The sequence below is a fragment of the Diprion similis genome, chromosome 4, assembly GCF_021155765.1.
Source record: "Diprion similis isolate iyDipSimi1 chromosome 4, iyDipSimi1.1, whole genome shotgun sequence".
In the NCBI taxonomy this organism is placed as follows: domain Eukaryota; kingdom Metazoa; phylum Arthropoda; class Insecta; order Hymenoptera; family Diprionidae; genus Diprion; species Diprion similis.
The window spans coordinates 14,925,684-14,941,344 of NC_060108.1; the positions used below are offsets into that span (position 1 = coordinate 14,925,684).

General features: G+C 38.7%; 1 protein-coding gene across 1 annotated transcript; it reads left to right on the plus strand.

The window, feature by feature from the left end:
- Positions 1-13: 13 nt before the first annotated feature.
- Positions 14-14,260, plus strand: LOC124405756 (protein FAM170B-like). The gene is made up of 2 exons (XM_046880924.1): positions 14-1,392; positions 12,255-14,260. Exons 1-2 carry the CDS (start codon positions 1,110-1,112, stop codon positions 12,677-12,679), a joined length of 708 nt encoding a protein of 235 aa, XP_046736880.1. The 5' UTR covers positions 14-1,109; the 3' UTR covers positions 12,680-14,260.
- The last annotated feature ends 1,401 nt before the right edge of the window (positions 14,261-15,661 follow it).

Here is a 15,661-nt window from a genome sequence, read left to right on the forward strand (position 1 = left end):
GAGCGAGTTTCGAGCTCGCGAAGCTCAGAATCGCGGCGAGACTCGAGCCGTCAGGGTGTCGTGATCGTGCGTACAAAAGCATCGCGTACCAATACTGACGGGCAAGTTCTTAAATAACATTCGGTATTTCGGAAAACGATGTGCAGTGCGGCATCGAAGGCTGCGCCCGTCCGAATTCCGAAATCAAATTACAATACGTATCGGTGATTTATATTACGAGAAGAAACCGCGGGCAACGAGCCGAGGAAATACACGTTAAATACGGCGATCGAAGATCGAAGTGCACAATACGATCGATGTTGAAAAGTTTTTTAATTTCCCACATATTTTTACTTGCTGGTTGGGAAAATTGTGCAAGTGGATTAACGACGTGAAAGTATTTATATACGACTAGTAAAAAAGTTGCGTATTGTTCGAAGTGTGTTTTTAACTGATACTTTTACGAGCCGTAGATTTTTCCGTAATATGTTTCTATACGTGTCAAAAGTGCTAAGCTGCGATTCCGATTATTAATACACGCCGATATTCGAAGATAGTTGAAGTGGTCCCGAAAGTTTTCAAACTTTTCAATATACATATCGATTAATATCGCGTCTTCGAATTCAAATAATTTCTGCAAAGCGGCGCGCGAACTTAATAACAACAACAACAACAACAACAACAACAACAACAACAACAACAACAAAGTATTAAAAGTAAAACGCAGAGGCGATCCGATCGGGAACCGTCATAGCTTGAAAATAAACCCAGAGAAAGACGACGACGCGTCGCGTCGGTTTGTCAAGTCAACTGTCATAACAAAGCTGCGCGTTTACGCATAGGTATGTGTACGTTGTACGAAGACCGACATTAAACCCCTGATCCCGCGATGATCATAGTGTCACCGACCATTTGAACGAACAACAATTCTCCGGCTATAACAATACAACGATCGAGTTAAGATGAACAAGCCGAAGTAGCAATTTGGGCGTCCTAAGTTCCCGCAGCATCCGGAGGAGGCAGTGGAATTAAAGCCGAGCTTTCGAAAGAGCGAATAACCGACTTTGATCCTGATCGTGGAATTCAGCGAGGCTGCGGAGATCGAGATTTAACCCGGAAACGAGGTGATAATGTCGCTTCACGGTGGGACCAACGTCACCCATCTCGCAATGGAGACCGTGGATCGTCGCTCTTCGGCCCAGGACGTCTACGACGAGAACCTGACCTTGGTCCAGGTCGTGTCGGAAGTCGTCCAGGAACTCGAGACCCAGAGGGAAATGAGCGAGACCGAATACGAGCAGTTCCTGGCCGATGTATGGATCGGCGTTGTCCTCACCCTGATGGTCCTCAGCTGCGTCTGCTGCATGTGTTCCTGCCTACTCTACCACAAGTTTCAGCAGTGGAAACGACACGGTGAGAGAAAAGGAGGAATATTGAATAAACTAACAGTAATCGATAGGCTTCGCTCTAGTTTTGGATAAAAATTAGACCGTCTTTCACGGAGAGAAGAAAAGTGCTGAATTTTCTCAAAACTGCAGGAAAAAATGGAGACCTCAGGGTTTGCGGTTTAAAATACTCATGTTGACTATACTTTTTATCATAAATGTAGCAGATTTTACTCTGCAGACAGTGGTTCTGACCGATTTTATGGTAAATTCTGCATTTTACGAAGTATATTTTACCATAAGACGTGACGTGTACTTCTTTTCCTGTAGTTTTGAGTTTCATCTGCTCTTCATTTCTTTTTCCGTGTTTGTTTTCTTGGAAAATTTCCGTCTCTGCGGTAACTTGGCTGATCTTCATCGTTTTTTGGAATATGAGCGCAACTTCGCTCGTCATTTGGATTGGCTAATTGTTGTGGGAATTCCTATATTTCAATATTTCTAAAAAGTTGACGAGTAATCGAACGATTTCGTTGAATTTACTTTACTTTCTCTTACACTCGTTCGAATGAGCCGTTGTGAAATTTCCAGAATCTGCTCAAAATCAGCCTCCGATATATTTTCATAATCCAATATGGTAATTATCCATTTAACTGCATGAAACAGCGATCGGACTTCATTCCTTCGTATTGTTTCGCAATTATTATAACTTAATTCTAAAACAACAAAGATCATCAAAGTTTGGTGCTATTTTTGAATTTTCTTAAATTTCTCCAGAACTCTGAGAAATATTTTTTGCCCTCGTGTTTTCGAGAGATTTGATTTTTTCTTTTCTTTTCCTACAACAATGGCCAGATCCTCGTGACTTGCGAGAACAGATTTCTCGCGGTGGACTCACCGCTTCGTCGTCGTTGATTCGCACTGATGTAATTTGAAGCGGTTTGTGAAGCGTGAAAGCAATTATAGCGGCGAGGCCCTCGCTAGCAGTCGAAAGACTGTATAAGTTGACTAACTGTATAGTGTCGTTCGCAATTAGTTCTAATTCCCCGCGTGTAATACCGGCGAAAAACCGTCTTCGGATATCCCGACAATCTGCTGTTATGCGACCTCAGAATTTCGCGCATGTGATCCTTATGCGGACTTCCGGTCTACGTCCGCCGAAGGACAACGAACTTGCGAAATTTATGCAATTTATGCGATTCAGGTGTGTGCCAGTAATATATTCCATATCTGCTTCCGACGTAATTACAAATAACGTCTACCCACGACACTCGGATCAATGAGGAACAGAAAAAGAAAAAAAAAAAAAAAAAAAAAATTGCCAAAAATCATTGTCAATCTCGTCACGATCCAGTATATAGGTTTACAATTGTACATATATTGCGTATGTAAAGCATCCGAAGATTCGCAGGTTCGTACTAATGATAAATAAAATCCCCTTTAATTAAACACCCGTTTCGTTACGTTTATGAGACTTTTCGAGATTTTTTGTATACTAATCGCGTTCCGACGCTAGCTAAAATTTGTTAAAGTTAACAAAAGGGGTCACCGCCTATATAAGTGACTTGTATATATAAGTCAGTGGTTATGAGTAGCTTACTGACCCAGCTATATCGTGTATTTGCAAGTTCAATGCCGCAAGTATAAGGCATAATAGACGAGCACCAACCTAATGGTGTGTATGTATACATAAATATGATGTATATTATATATGGCATATAAATTCGCACTCGGTCTTCTGAGCTGTTAGCAAATTTGCATCTGTTGCCTAAGTGAAGTATTTAACAGAATTTAAATAATTTAAAAAGATGAGAACAACCATCCGCAGTCATATACTCGTTTAACGATAAATAAATATTTCTTTAGTCGCGTGAGTGCAGCCAACATCATAAAGTGGATATACCTATATATAACAGTGTATGTACTGAAATGATTTAAACAACATTTGAATCTTCGATTCTATGGTAAATGATACAATAAACACACAATGTTGGTATTACAGGTGTGTGACCTGATTTTCCGCTATCTATGCACGTGCATTTTTCGGTTCATTTCGTTTTGATCTTGGTAAATACGCCGGGATTTATTGCGAGAAATTCTGCACCGAGTACATATGTATTCTAATATGTAATATGATTGTGCGAATGTAATCTGCACGGGCAGATGCGTCTTGCCACGAAACGTTCAACGGCTGCTTGCATGCGAATTAAGTCACTCAAATATTAGCCTGATCTTTGGGGGGGGGGGGGGGGGGGGGGAGTATTCGACCCAGTTATTCTCGTATTTTCATTGTGCAGCTAATTAATAAACGGGGAATGGAGCCATCTTATTAAAGTATTTGACGCCCGATGAGAGAAGGAATGACTTTTCAAATGTAATAATAGGTGATTTTCCTATTCTCTACGGCTGATTTGATCATTCTGCACAGTCAAATCAACTATTTTCTTCCGTGGATAATTATCTGCGTTTTGCATGCACTCAGACGTTGTTACTATTGGTTACTATTGACGTAGTTGATCCAACTCTACTCATATTTTTCTACAAGATAAAAAATGGCAGCATTCGTGGAATCTCACCAATTGACCAGTTAAGAAAAAGTCATTGGGAGTAAATATTTTTCTGAATGTGGCCACAAGACGTTGACTATAATTGCTCAGGTTGACACTGAAACGAATGATATCTTTTCATTTTAAAAATTTATTTTTTGTCACACGGAAATGAGAAAACAAATGAAAATTTATTACAGGCGAGAGAGTCTCGTCACGGAAAACGAGATTGAGAATAAGGCTGACCCAAGTACCGAGATTATCTTCTCTTCTAACGCACACTTGCGCCCATCAGCGGAGCATTTCCACATCCATGAATAATTCCATAACCGTTCGCAGAGAAGCGAGGCCCAAGCTAGGCAAAGTCTGCAGAGAATCTGCGACGACTCTTCCTGAAAACAGTAGTAGGGAGGCAATTGGCCCGGCCATATTCGCATCGTCCGCTACGCTTTGCTTCGCACCGATTGCGCAATAGCTGATCGAATGTCGCGTGAACAAGAATCCAACATTTGCCGCTTAATCATCAATTTGTAATCGCAGGTTGCGTGCAGCGTTCTCGGCTTCACCGCCAGGCTTGGCTCATTGTCAGTGATTCCGAGGCAAGGTTTCTCTCCGGAGGATGGCCACAAAGGAGCCAGAGAGAGGCTGTCTGAACGCTCATTATTTCCCAATCGATTTCAGATCGAAATGGAACGTTTGCTGATTTATTTCCGATTTTCGTCATTCGTTGCCAGCTGATAGATACGAGACATGTATGATTCAGATCTTAACGAGACAACGCGATTCAGCGATGTTTGTTTTACTTATTTTCTGTATAGCAGTTTCAACGGTATTACGGAGAAGTATATAATTACTTATCTTTGTCACTCGTCAAAAAATCAACTTTGTTAATCGAGATAAATAGAAGTAGAGCTTACCTGGCGCAAGGAAATTGATGGATAACCGATTTTGCGTTTTGTCTGTTACATTGAAATGTACGAATTTAGCCTGAAAGATAAACATTTCTTTGGAAAACAACTCATGTGTTTGATGAGTGTACGCATACTTGTTCTGGGAAAACGGCTTCTGACTCAGATTAGAAGTATTGAAACTTGTCCTCATTACTGCAAAAGCCTGACACGTCTTGGAGTCGAAGAGTAAACGAGGATTCTCGATGTTTGAGCTGACATGTTCAATAAGCGGAAGTCACGACGACGATACAGCCGCTCGTCAACGGCGCGTAAACCAACCTTGGAGTTTCTCGGCGTTCGTAAATCGGTATAAATATGTCGTGATCGGAATGTTAAATTCGCTCGCTACGCTACTATCGTCGAGTAATACGTAAACAGATTATTAATCTTCGTTTTGATGATGAGGGGAAAACAGAAGAATTATTCCTCTTCAGCTATCCGCGGATTTTTCTACCGTATCTCGAATCACGTTCCTTCGATTCGATCTCGTATAAAAAATTATTTATTGGTATGAATTTAAATTCGTGAACGAAGTTCCGGTTCGACCTAATTTTGGAGCCAAATTATTTTCAGTAAATTTCAGTGACTTGTACAATCAAGTTCGGGAAATCGGCAAATTATAACCGGAACTTGGATACAGGACCTACGTAATTCCATTTCATGCTTCTACAGATGTACACGTTCAATATGTTTGCGCTTTCGTGTCAATTCGTCTTACGTAATGATTTTTTGCCAAATCACTATATCTCCAGACCCGCGTTTGTTCCTCCATATTATCGGAATTATTATTGATCGGTGAATAGACATTCCTGTACACTTGCCTACAGATACATTAATTTGATGTTACTTTTACTGCTATAATAACGTTATAAATAGCTGCTCAGTATTAAATCTACCTGAAATATTTCTATTCAAAGAATATGAAAAAGCATTGAGAATATTTCATAATATCGCGCAACTACGGCGATGACCAGTAACGTGGTTGAAAAATTATTGCAATTTTTCAATTATCGTACTTGGGAAATGAAATTGGCAATTTCGACGTAACGTTCGCTTCGTCAACGTTGCAGAGTACATGTATATATGCTATTGTATATTTTTACATCAATAGAAGACGTATAAAATTTGTACAAGTGGGTTCAACGGACCGGTTTGTACGACACCTGATTGATTGTGTAATTTTCCATCCAAATATCATTTCCGGTTTCCACTTACCTGGAGTTACGTCATAGCAACATTCGCAGACTCTAGAACCAGAAGCAGACTCTAGACGGTAGAAATAAATAAATTGTATGAATGAATAAATAATTTCGAGGTATTGATAAATGGAACGATATTGTTTGAGGTTTTCATAATAACGATTATTTGCTTAACAACAATAACAGTAGACCCGATTCGATGTTTTTTAGCTGGCGGATTTTGAATTTAATTCACGCGTATGTATACCATTCGATATATCGCGCTATCTCTAAAAGAAATTACAATGCCCAGAATTAAGACACAACTGTCCTCTTTAGACCTTATCAGTTAAGAGCATTTGCCAAAACTATTCAGATATCGTGTTTTATCCGCTTAGTCTAGCCTACTTTGATATCTGTTGTGGATTTAGAACTCACGAGTCACTTCATTTTCTCACGCTTTGTGATGTAAGTACGAACATAGTTTCTCGCTCCTCATTTCAATTCACACGACACTCTGACCGCGGCACGTTTTTTTAGATAAAGAAGAAATAAATATTTGGCGTAAACAGCGCTTTGCACCTGAAGAGTTTGATAAGAAATAATCAATTTATTTGCTAAAAAAATTTCAAAATTCAATGTCAATTTAACAGGACCGAAGTTATAAAATGTAATTTTATATACGACGTATGTGGTGATAATTTAGGAAGATAATACTTTATGCGTTCACAGGTAATCTTTCATTTGCTTTCATAATCTTTTTTTTATTTCACCGGGTGTTAACCCCAATTCCAAATCTTAGGATAACGTTCATTAACACACATTCGGTGCAGTTCTGTCTTATGCGGCGTTTTACGACACATTCAGTGAAACAACAAGGAACAGACAGTAAAATCACACCACGAATTAATCTGCAGGACAATTGAAATTGAATCTAATCCGTGATAAGTTGTAACGTTAATTAGAGCTGCTCCTGATTGTTATTTTTTCGCTACGACTTTCCGTAGCTGCAGCGCGATGAATTATTGCATCAACGAGATGCGATATGTTGTGTATTTTCTTCGTGATGCTGCAGAAACCTGATGCGCAATTTTCAAATCTTGATTACAAAGTGCATCGCTCTCTTGAATCTCAACAAACATCATTTATTCATCTCGAGAGTCTCACAAGTATCGCTCATTTCTTTTGTTTTTTTGCTCGTTTACAATCCACCGATTCAAACGCTAATCTGATCAATTTTCAAGATGGAAAAGTGAGAAAAAAATTATTTTTTTTGTTTTTGTTAATTGCGCTCCTCGTGCTCATTCCCATTCTTCGCTTTTTCTCTTCAGACTAGACGCAGCGTATATGTGGAAATGGATATTTTATTAGACTGCGTGTATTCAGTGTTTTTCCATCGATACCGGTTTGAAAAAAAAGGACAGAAAAAAAATAATTATATACGTACCGGGCAAGCGTGGTCATTGAAACCATCGGAATGTCTTAATTGATATTTTAAGTTTGGGTTGTTTTTCTCTTCATTTCGGTTCAAGCTAATGCTCTCTGCTTTGCCGTGCGTTCCATTACGTGGAAATGAGACTTATAGAATGACAATGAAAATAAATCATAACAATCGAATAACTGCGCGGTCATAGATTGTGAAAATAATTTCACTTGTACCGGCGCTTTTTTCGTATCATTCGATACACTCACGATCGAAGTTAATTCCAAGTTGAACAGGAAAATTAAATTGAAATCAACTATTAGACTCGTTGCCTAACTAATTCCTCTGCCATATGATAATTATATTACTCGTCGATTGAATTCAAGCTACCAATAAATATATGACTTCGCAGATGTCCAATATTCCGATCGACATGTCGGCGAGTTTATTTAATTTCTACACACACTCCTGATCCTTCATGTACAATACCCATGTTTATTTTTTAAAACTGGTAGTACCCGTGGTGCATATATTTAGATGAAAAACCACGAACACTTGTAGGATTTATTTTCACCGTCTTCTGTACAAAGAAATTTGTTTATTTTTACGTCTAGCATTTTCCATTATTTGTACAGCTATTTACATCTTGTTACAGGCGATACGAGGCGTTTTCTATATTAATCCAACGTGTCGTCAGATACGTTGAATTTTCCATCCTCCCAGGATGCCTTGTACGAAATGTAACTGTAAAAGTCACGAGTGACCTGTGACGTATGGAGGTTTTTAAGAAAATTCGTCACGACTCCAGACTTTGAGCTAATTGTTTCAATTTACTTCTGGTTATCGGTAATTTACAGATATTAATAGTAAACATGTGTAGCTTTATGACACAGCACGTGATTTCACTGTACATTGACACAAAATTAAATTGACGATGAGTGGTTTGAAACGGTGATCGGTAATTGGTGATACGGTATATAAGTAGTATAACAATATGAATGTATTGAAAAGATTACCATTATTGGACGGAATGACTTTCATGTCGTTCGTTACTCGGATTTCAATTTTTCTGGTCTCTAACCGTCTTCGAAGCCTCGCATGTCTTATATGACCAGCAGAAATTTGAAAAGAAAAAAAGCAACTGAGTTTTGAATTCGTCAAAGTCGACTCGCCCTTGCGTCCTCAACTTAAATCTCTGCAACTTACCCACGTTTTGAAATGGAAAATAAAGTCAACGGGGCCAGTAAGAATCCTGGGGACGTTACTGAGCGGACTCGTGAAGTTAAATCACCTCTTATTATTCGTTGCGTCAGCGGTGGGCGCAAAGCTTTCGTAATATCTACGTTTATATTAACAAGACGAAAGATTGCCGTTTTATTCTATTGCCGGCTGTAATGCAAGCGAATACAGGCATAATACACGCCTGCGTACATCTGTAACATATTATACGTATACATGATTTTTTTATTCATTATAATTTTTATTATTCTTCTTCGTACGGATTCTCACATCCAGTTAAATTCAATTATTCTACTCCCGAGTTACATTTTTATCAGTACTTCTTCGTTATACGCGAATGGAAGTTATTGTCAAATGCAAATCGAGCGTGAATGTCTACAGGAAGTTGTTCGAACGTACAACCTGAAACTTGTTTTCGATTATTCCCCTGGTCAAGTCCTACTACGTGTTGTATTATTATTTTCATTGAAAAAATATTATTTTGTTTGACACAAAGCATACGCCGCACACGTGTCTCAACTTTCATATACGTTATATCTACATATACGTCAATTCTTCAAGCAGGCCTGCTGCAGCCATGCAGTGACAACACAAGGCGGTATCAAATTGTAATATTTCGAGAAAAAACAAAAATTTGTGCGGTAGAAGATTGGACAGTTTGATACATACTGTTTTGCTTCTCCTCTTCGGGAAATAATGAGTTATTTTCTTTTTTCTCGTGTATGTTGCGTACATAAGAATGAAAATGACTAAAATGACTAGATAAATTTTTCCAACTAAGCTGAACAAATAACTCAAAATTGCCGAAATGCTGTTCACGTTCCTGAAATATAATCCCATTGCCTTCAGCACGGTTATGCTTCACACGCTTGTAAAACAACGATACCTATTCATACGTGAAAACGAATCACGTTCAACTCTTGTTTGCGCAAGATACTATACAGAGGCCATTAAGTGCAGAGTCCGACAGGGACAATCGGTAGTAACTATTGATTTATTGGCTGCATGTTTGATTGTAAGTAGGTACCTCGAAAATATCGGTCCTCGGTTCTGTCTACGAATTTCTTTTCACTCACATTACAATTGGCTTTCGTTATTTGTCTTGAAGTAATCCGAGAATATTACAAGCCAATGATGCTTTAAAAAAAAAAAGAGTAGCGTCAAGATGGGGAAACTAATACAATCCGTTTGGTGTATATACTCTTCGAATACTTGATGCTCTGAAGGGCGAATTTTTTTGTTCAGCTGTTGAGAAAAAAAAAGTGGACAAACCGATCGATCCAGTCTTCTTCCGCTATAGATGATCGAATGTTGGCGATACGAGGGAAATTTGAAATTTTTAACTTGCGGTAAGATTTTGGATTGCTGAATCTGCTGTGTGCAAATATTTTGAGAGCACGTTTTTACAACGCATATGTGGAAAAATATTTTGCCGTATAAATTGGAATCGAATAACGAATTAGTAGCCAATGACGTACGCGGATCTCTTTTAAGTCCCAAGGTCCGATTAACACAAACTGCCGTGTCAAGAGCGAGGATGCCAAGCTGAAAGAAGGTGCTAAAAGAAGGCAACAACAAAAGTGCTAACAGTTGGAACAACCGACCGTGTATGGTGCATGTTCGTATTCGCGTTTGTAACACTTTTTCACGCGTCTATTGATGTTAAGGATTGGGATCCAAAACACAGGCATAGCGTGACCAATACGGCGTTGAAAACTGGGCAAACGGATGTTGGTTTTAGGCGAATTGCGTGAATACCGAGCCACGGAAAACTTTGTGCAAGTCAAATTCTTGGTTCTTACATTGAGTCGATGGAGAGCAAGAAACGCGATGAAATGCGACTTTTAAAATTAAATACGCCGCTCGTGAAACGACGAGAGATTTTCCTCTCCAGACGGCAGAGTGGAACGCGATAAAATCCGACATCTCTGAAATGCGATAAGCTCTGCACGAGAACCATTACGAGTTTTTGAACTGCCGCAATCGCTTGAAAAATCCTGCCGATAAATTTTAAACAGTTTATTTTTCTACCGTCTTGCATGAAATTCTCTCTGTACGTTTTATTTCCTTCCAGCACGGCAGCGCGTTGCTTGATATTTCGGTATATTTTCATCGCGGACCTTCTTTATCAATATTTAGGCGTAGACAGGCGATATACGGATTGAGCTGAAAAGGAGAGAATCGAACCTCTGGACCACAGATTCTCCTGAAACTTCTGTGGGTGTTTTTTCGACACAAAATATGGACCTTCTGTTGCACAGTTCCATCCATTGTGCTTTTCTCCATTCGACTTACACTACGTTAGGTTGTCGAAAATTTATATTTCATGAAATAATAATATATCCGTTTACACTTGAGTCTGTAATAATCTGTTAACGAAACTTTAAGCGAGAACAATGGAAATTAATATATTTTGCAAAATACACAATAAATACACTCGATAAACTGCTACTATAATCAATTTTAATCGGAGTGAAAAGCGATATAATGGATAAAGCTACACGTGAGAAGCGTCATATTTTGGGGCAAAGAAACATTCCTAAAAGTTTCATTGTGAGCAGAATCCATAATTTTGTGTGGAATCCATAATTTTGTCTGATACTCTCCTCGTCATAGCACTGCAGGGTCGGTATAATTTTAATTATCGGGGAAACTGCACCATCGAGAGAAATCGATCAACCTTCGAGAAATTATCAGATCGGAATTACCACCGGATTTCTTCTTACAAAAGATATCTCTAAAAATTCGAGGACATATCCGCATGTTTGTTAACCCGATATCCACGTCGTTGTCACCCTCGATGACCGTTGAAATCCGTGCTGTGTTTACAAGTATATGTATACACACAGCTATTTATGGGATATTGCTTGTTCATTACATACTGCAATCGCAGCTCGTCACTCGGTAATGCGCAAATATATAATATAGAACCTACAATGTCAACAATCGACGTTCCTTCCGACTACTTCTCGCCTTTGCACGTATTGCCCTGGCTGGGATTCCTAAGTTAAATTCAGAATTAGTTAATTGCTACTTCATGAGAACTTGAATGAATCTTCAACTGATTTTACTGTACATTCACTTTTTGCGCTAATAACGATGTAGTTATAGATATATTGCAAGTCTGCACTCTCCAAAAGAGTGCCTGAGAACTTTGGAGACTAGGCGAACTTTTAAAAAGCATTCCGAGGAATCGCATATAGTTTGTCTTCAAAGTACAAAACTCACGTGAGAACATCTCACATTATTCCTACAGAATCCCTTTGAATACCTTCGCGATGAATCTCGTAAGGTTGGTAACGGAAAGTCGACCTTTTGAGGACCCCTTGTACCTTTCCACATGCAAATATTTTGTCAGAATTTTCTCTAGGTTTAATGTCTATAATTTGACTAAACCATAAGTGTTTGGACAAAAACTAATTGAGGCTAAATGAATGCTTTCGGTGCAAAAAGCACCGAAAGTAAATAAGATTCTTTGATCTTGCAAGCTGACCTCACCTTCGACCAAGAATAACATGTTCCTTTCTTTTTCTCCTCTATGTTTCTACAATCTACAGTGCTAGAGCAAAGAGCAGCGGCATCGAGAGACCCGGACTGCCGAGGGGGAGACACGGAGAGTCTTCCTTCGTACACTCTAGTATCAGGTCTTCCGAGCTACGAGGAGGCTCTGCAGCAGCTCAAACAGGTTCAGGCCTTGCGGCGAGGAGTCGACCACGTGGTCGTCGATTGCGAAAAGCAGGTGGAAGCTCAGATACCGTCGCCAATTGGGTCGGCGTCTTTGAATTATGCGAACTGCGCCCAGCCTAATCAGATGTCGAGGCTGTCAGTGGCGGAGTTGCTTCAGTTTTATAAAATCCAACAGCAACAGCAGCAACAGCAACAGCCACAGCCACAGCCACAGCCACAGCTACAGCAACAGCTGCCTCCGTATCAGCAGCAGATTGAAGATGACATTCAGCAACAGGGAATAGTCAAGAACTGACAAATGGCGGTATTAAAAACGGCGTAAATATTTGATGCAACAACAGAACCAGCTTTTCATATTTGATCGGAATGAAGTGTTCAATTGTGGCAACATTGATGTAATATGTGGGAGAGCTGGATATGAGACGGTCGATTTGGTACAAATATTAAGGACTCGATTGTGATAAACGTTGAAGCGACAAAAATTTACGTAAATAATAATGGAATTGGAAATAACAGTCGTTATTAACGCGCAAATGTAAGATAGTCAACTAACGCGGCAGGAATGTCAATTATGCATCAGTTCAACTATTTTATTATCATCGTTCTAGAAAAAAAATTGTCCAAGAATATCTGCACATACGTTAGACTGTATTTTGTCATTAAAACAATCAATTGATGTATACGTACCACATACTGCGCATACATATATATACTACCTATATACATCTCGACGCGCATCGATTTTGGACTTTTTCATCACTGAAACACGAGTCACTTTACCTAATTAATCGTAAATTCTGCGAATTCCGGTTGTTTCTTGCGAATCAAGTGTACCTATAACCATATCGGATATGATAAAGCAACAATTATTCTTACACCGTGAGCAACACGCAACGCACATTTCGTCTCCAGCGTATGACCGAGGATAATATTGAATTCTCATTTCACACTACCTCAATTACTGCTGTATGTATATAGTTTAGGAAAAGGCGCCGCAGGCACATTCATGTAACATTGGGATGTTTCGTTCTCTATTTCTTCATTGATCAATTTTTTTACGAGCAACTCATGCTTCCTTATATTTAAACGTCCACCATCGTAATATGTACACAGGAAATTCGGAGGTTTCATCGAATACAAGAAAAAAGAGACGTGACTGTGCGATCAGTGATGTAGTTTTCAACAAATTTTGCGAGAACGTACCGAGTTCTTTTTTTGCGAGAATACGTGACTATAACAACAACGGTAATACTAGTGATATAATGTTAACGACACATATCATAGAAGACGTATGAATAATCGCGTAGACACCGACGGCCGAGGGAATTAAATTTTCCTTTGTGATGACGAACAGGTAATCCTCGAAGTAGAAAAAACAACTTTTCGAATGTCTCATGCAATTTATTTATCGAATTATCTGGAGCAATATATATATATATATATATAATTATTTACTGTGACGAAGGATAGAAAAAAAATTGCATTGGAGAACATACATGCATAGGCTGTAATATTATATAATAGGTATAGGTAAACGTACATACATATTAGACGATAATAATTAACACAGATAATTTTGTTGTTATTCGTGTAACAGTGTCAAGTGTCGTCTTATGGACGTAAAATTGTGATATTACCATGTATTTATTACATAAGTATAATACACGTTAGATGCGGTACATAGGTACGTACTTGCAGCATATTTAGTAATGGCCCATCAAAATAAGCACAACAATTTGTTATGATTATTATACAAGATATAATTTATTCTACGACAGTATATTGTGTGTTGTAATACATGATATATCTACCTATACCTAATTTTTTTTTACAGCAACAATAATAATGATAATAATAAAATTAATATGAAAAATGAGAAGGTTTGTATTTGCATGTAACTAATTATTGTTTCAGATGTAACCGATAGTTTTTCATTAGTTATACTTCGGCTCGTCATGGTAACTCAGACGTCTGTGTAATTTACTCTAGACGTTTAACATTCCAAGAAATCTGTTCATTTCATACAATATCTAGTCAAAGGTTCTAAAAGATGACAACTTGTAGAAGGTCGCAGAAATAGTCTACAGTAAAAACTAAATGGCAATTGAGTTCCAGAACAATTTGTTCTCTGTTTTCTTTCATTCCTCTTTTCATATCCTATTCTTGTTGTAACCGATGATGACAAGTAGTGCGTAAAATTGTAACAGCTGCCAGAAGTGATAATCACCAGGGCACAACAGACGGCGAAACAAATGAATAAATTATTTCTCCGACGTAAGTTTCGCTTCATACTTAGAGATTTCGTTGTGGTTAAATTGTCGAAAGAAGGAAAAAAAAGGATAAAATCGCCTCGACAATAACATGTAAAACCCTGAAATCCAGCGCGCCGATTTATAATTGTATTTTCAAGGTTCGGTGTGGGCACGAGGACTGGACTAATTATATTCACGCCCCAATGACTGAGGTACTTATTACGCCTTTTGGAGTATCGGCAAATAATTGCAGTTAGCAAATCCTGGCAAGAGAGCAACGAAAATTGTGCCACTTCATTACCATTCGCTTTGTACCACGCGCTGCACAAGGACGAGATGATAATTGAAAATTATATTGCACGTTTATCCTCCACGTGTGTATGTTGTAATTATAATGCAACGTTTCGATCACCGCGGGTCGCCTTACTCTGGATATCGGTCAGTCCGGCCTCGGGATTGCCTTTGATTAAATCGTTCCATGGTACTCATTGTCTGTGGCATAGTTATCTATGACAGGCGAAGCATGGGTAGGTGTATATACATGATTTTGCCTACGGCGACTGCGCGTACGCGAATCAAAGAGTCATGTGATCAATTATTATACACTTGCAAATCGCTACGTACGTACAATAGACTTTGCAACCCCTTTATGAGGACCCTCAAGTGAAATTCTAGCCCTATGATACACGTTTGCTAAAAGCTACTGATTTTTTCGTGCACAGTTTTGGATAGGAAATGATGTCCAACGTCGAAAAATGATTTTGGCAAAATTTTCGCCGTGTTCGAAATTGTTATTTTTCAACGAAACAGAATTATGCAAAATTCATGCTTGAAGTTGTTCGGAGTATGTCCTCCTTCGATAAAATCAGCAGCTTTTAGCAAACGTGTATCATAGGGCTAGAATTTCACTTGCGGGTCTCCTTAAAATATCGAACATGTCTTGTTTTATCTCAGAGGACACATTCAGCGTGCTTATTTTGGTTTATACATTCTTGAACTCATTTCTCTAGGTGATGTCAAAGATT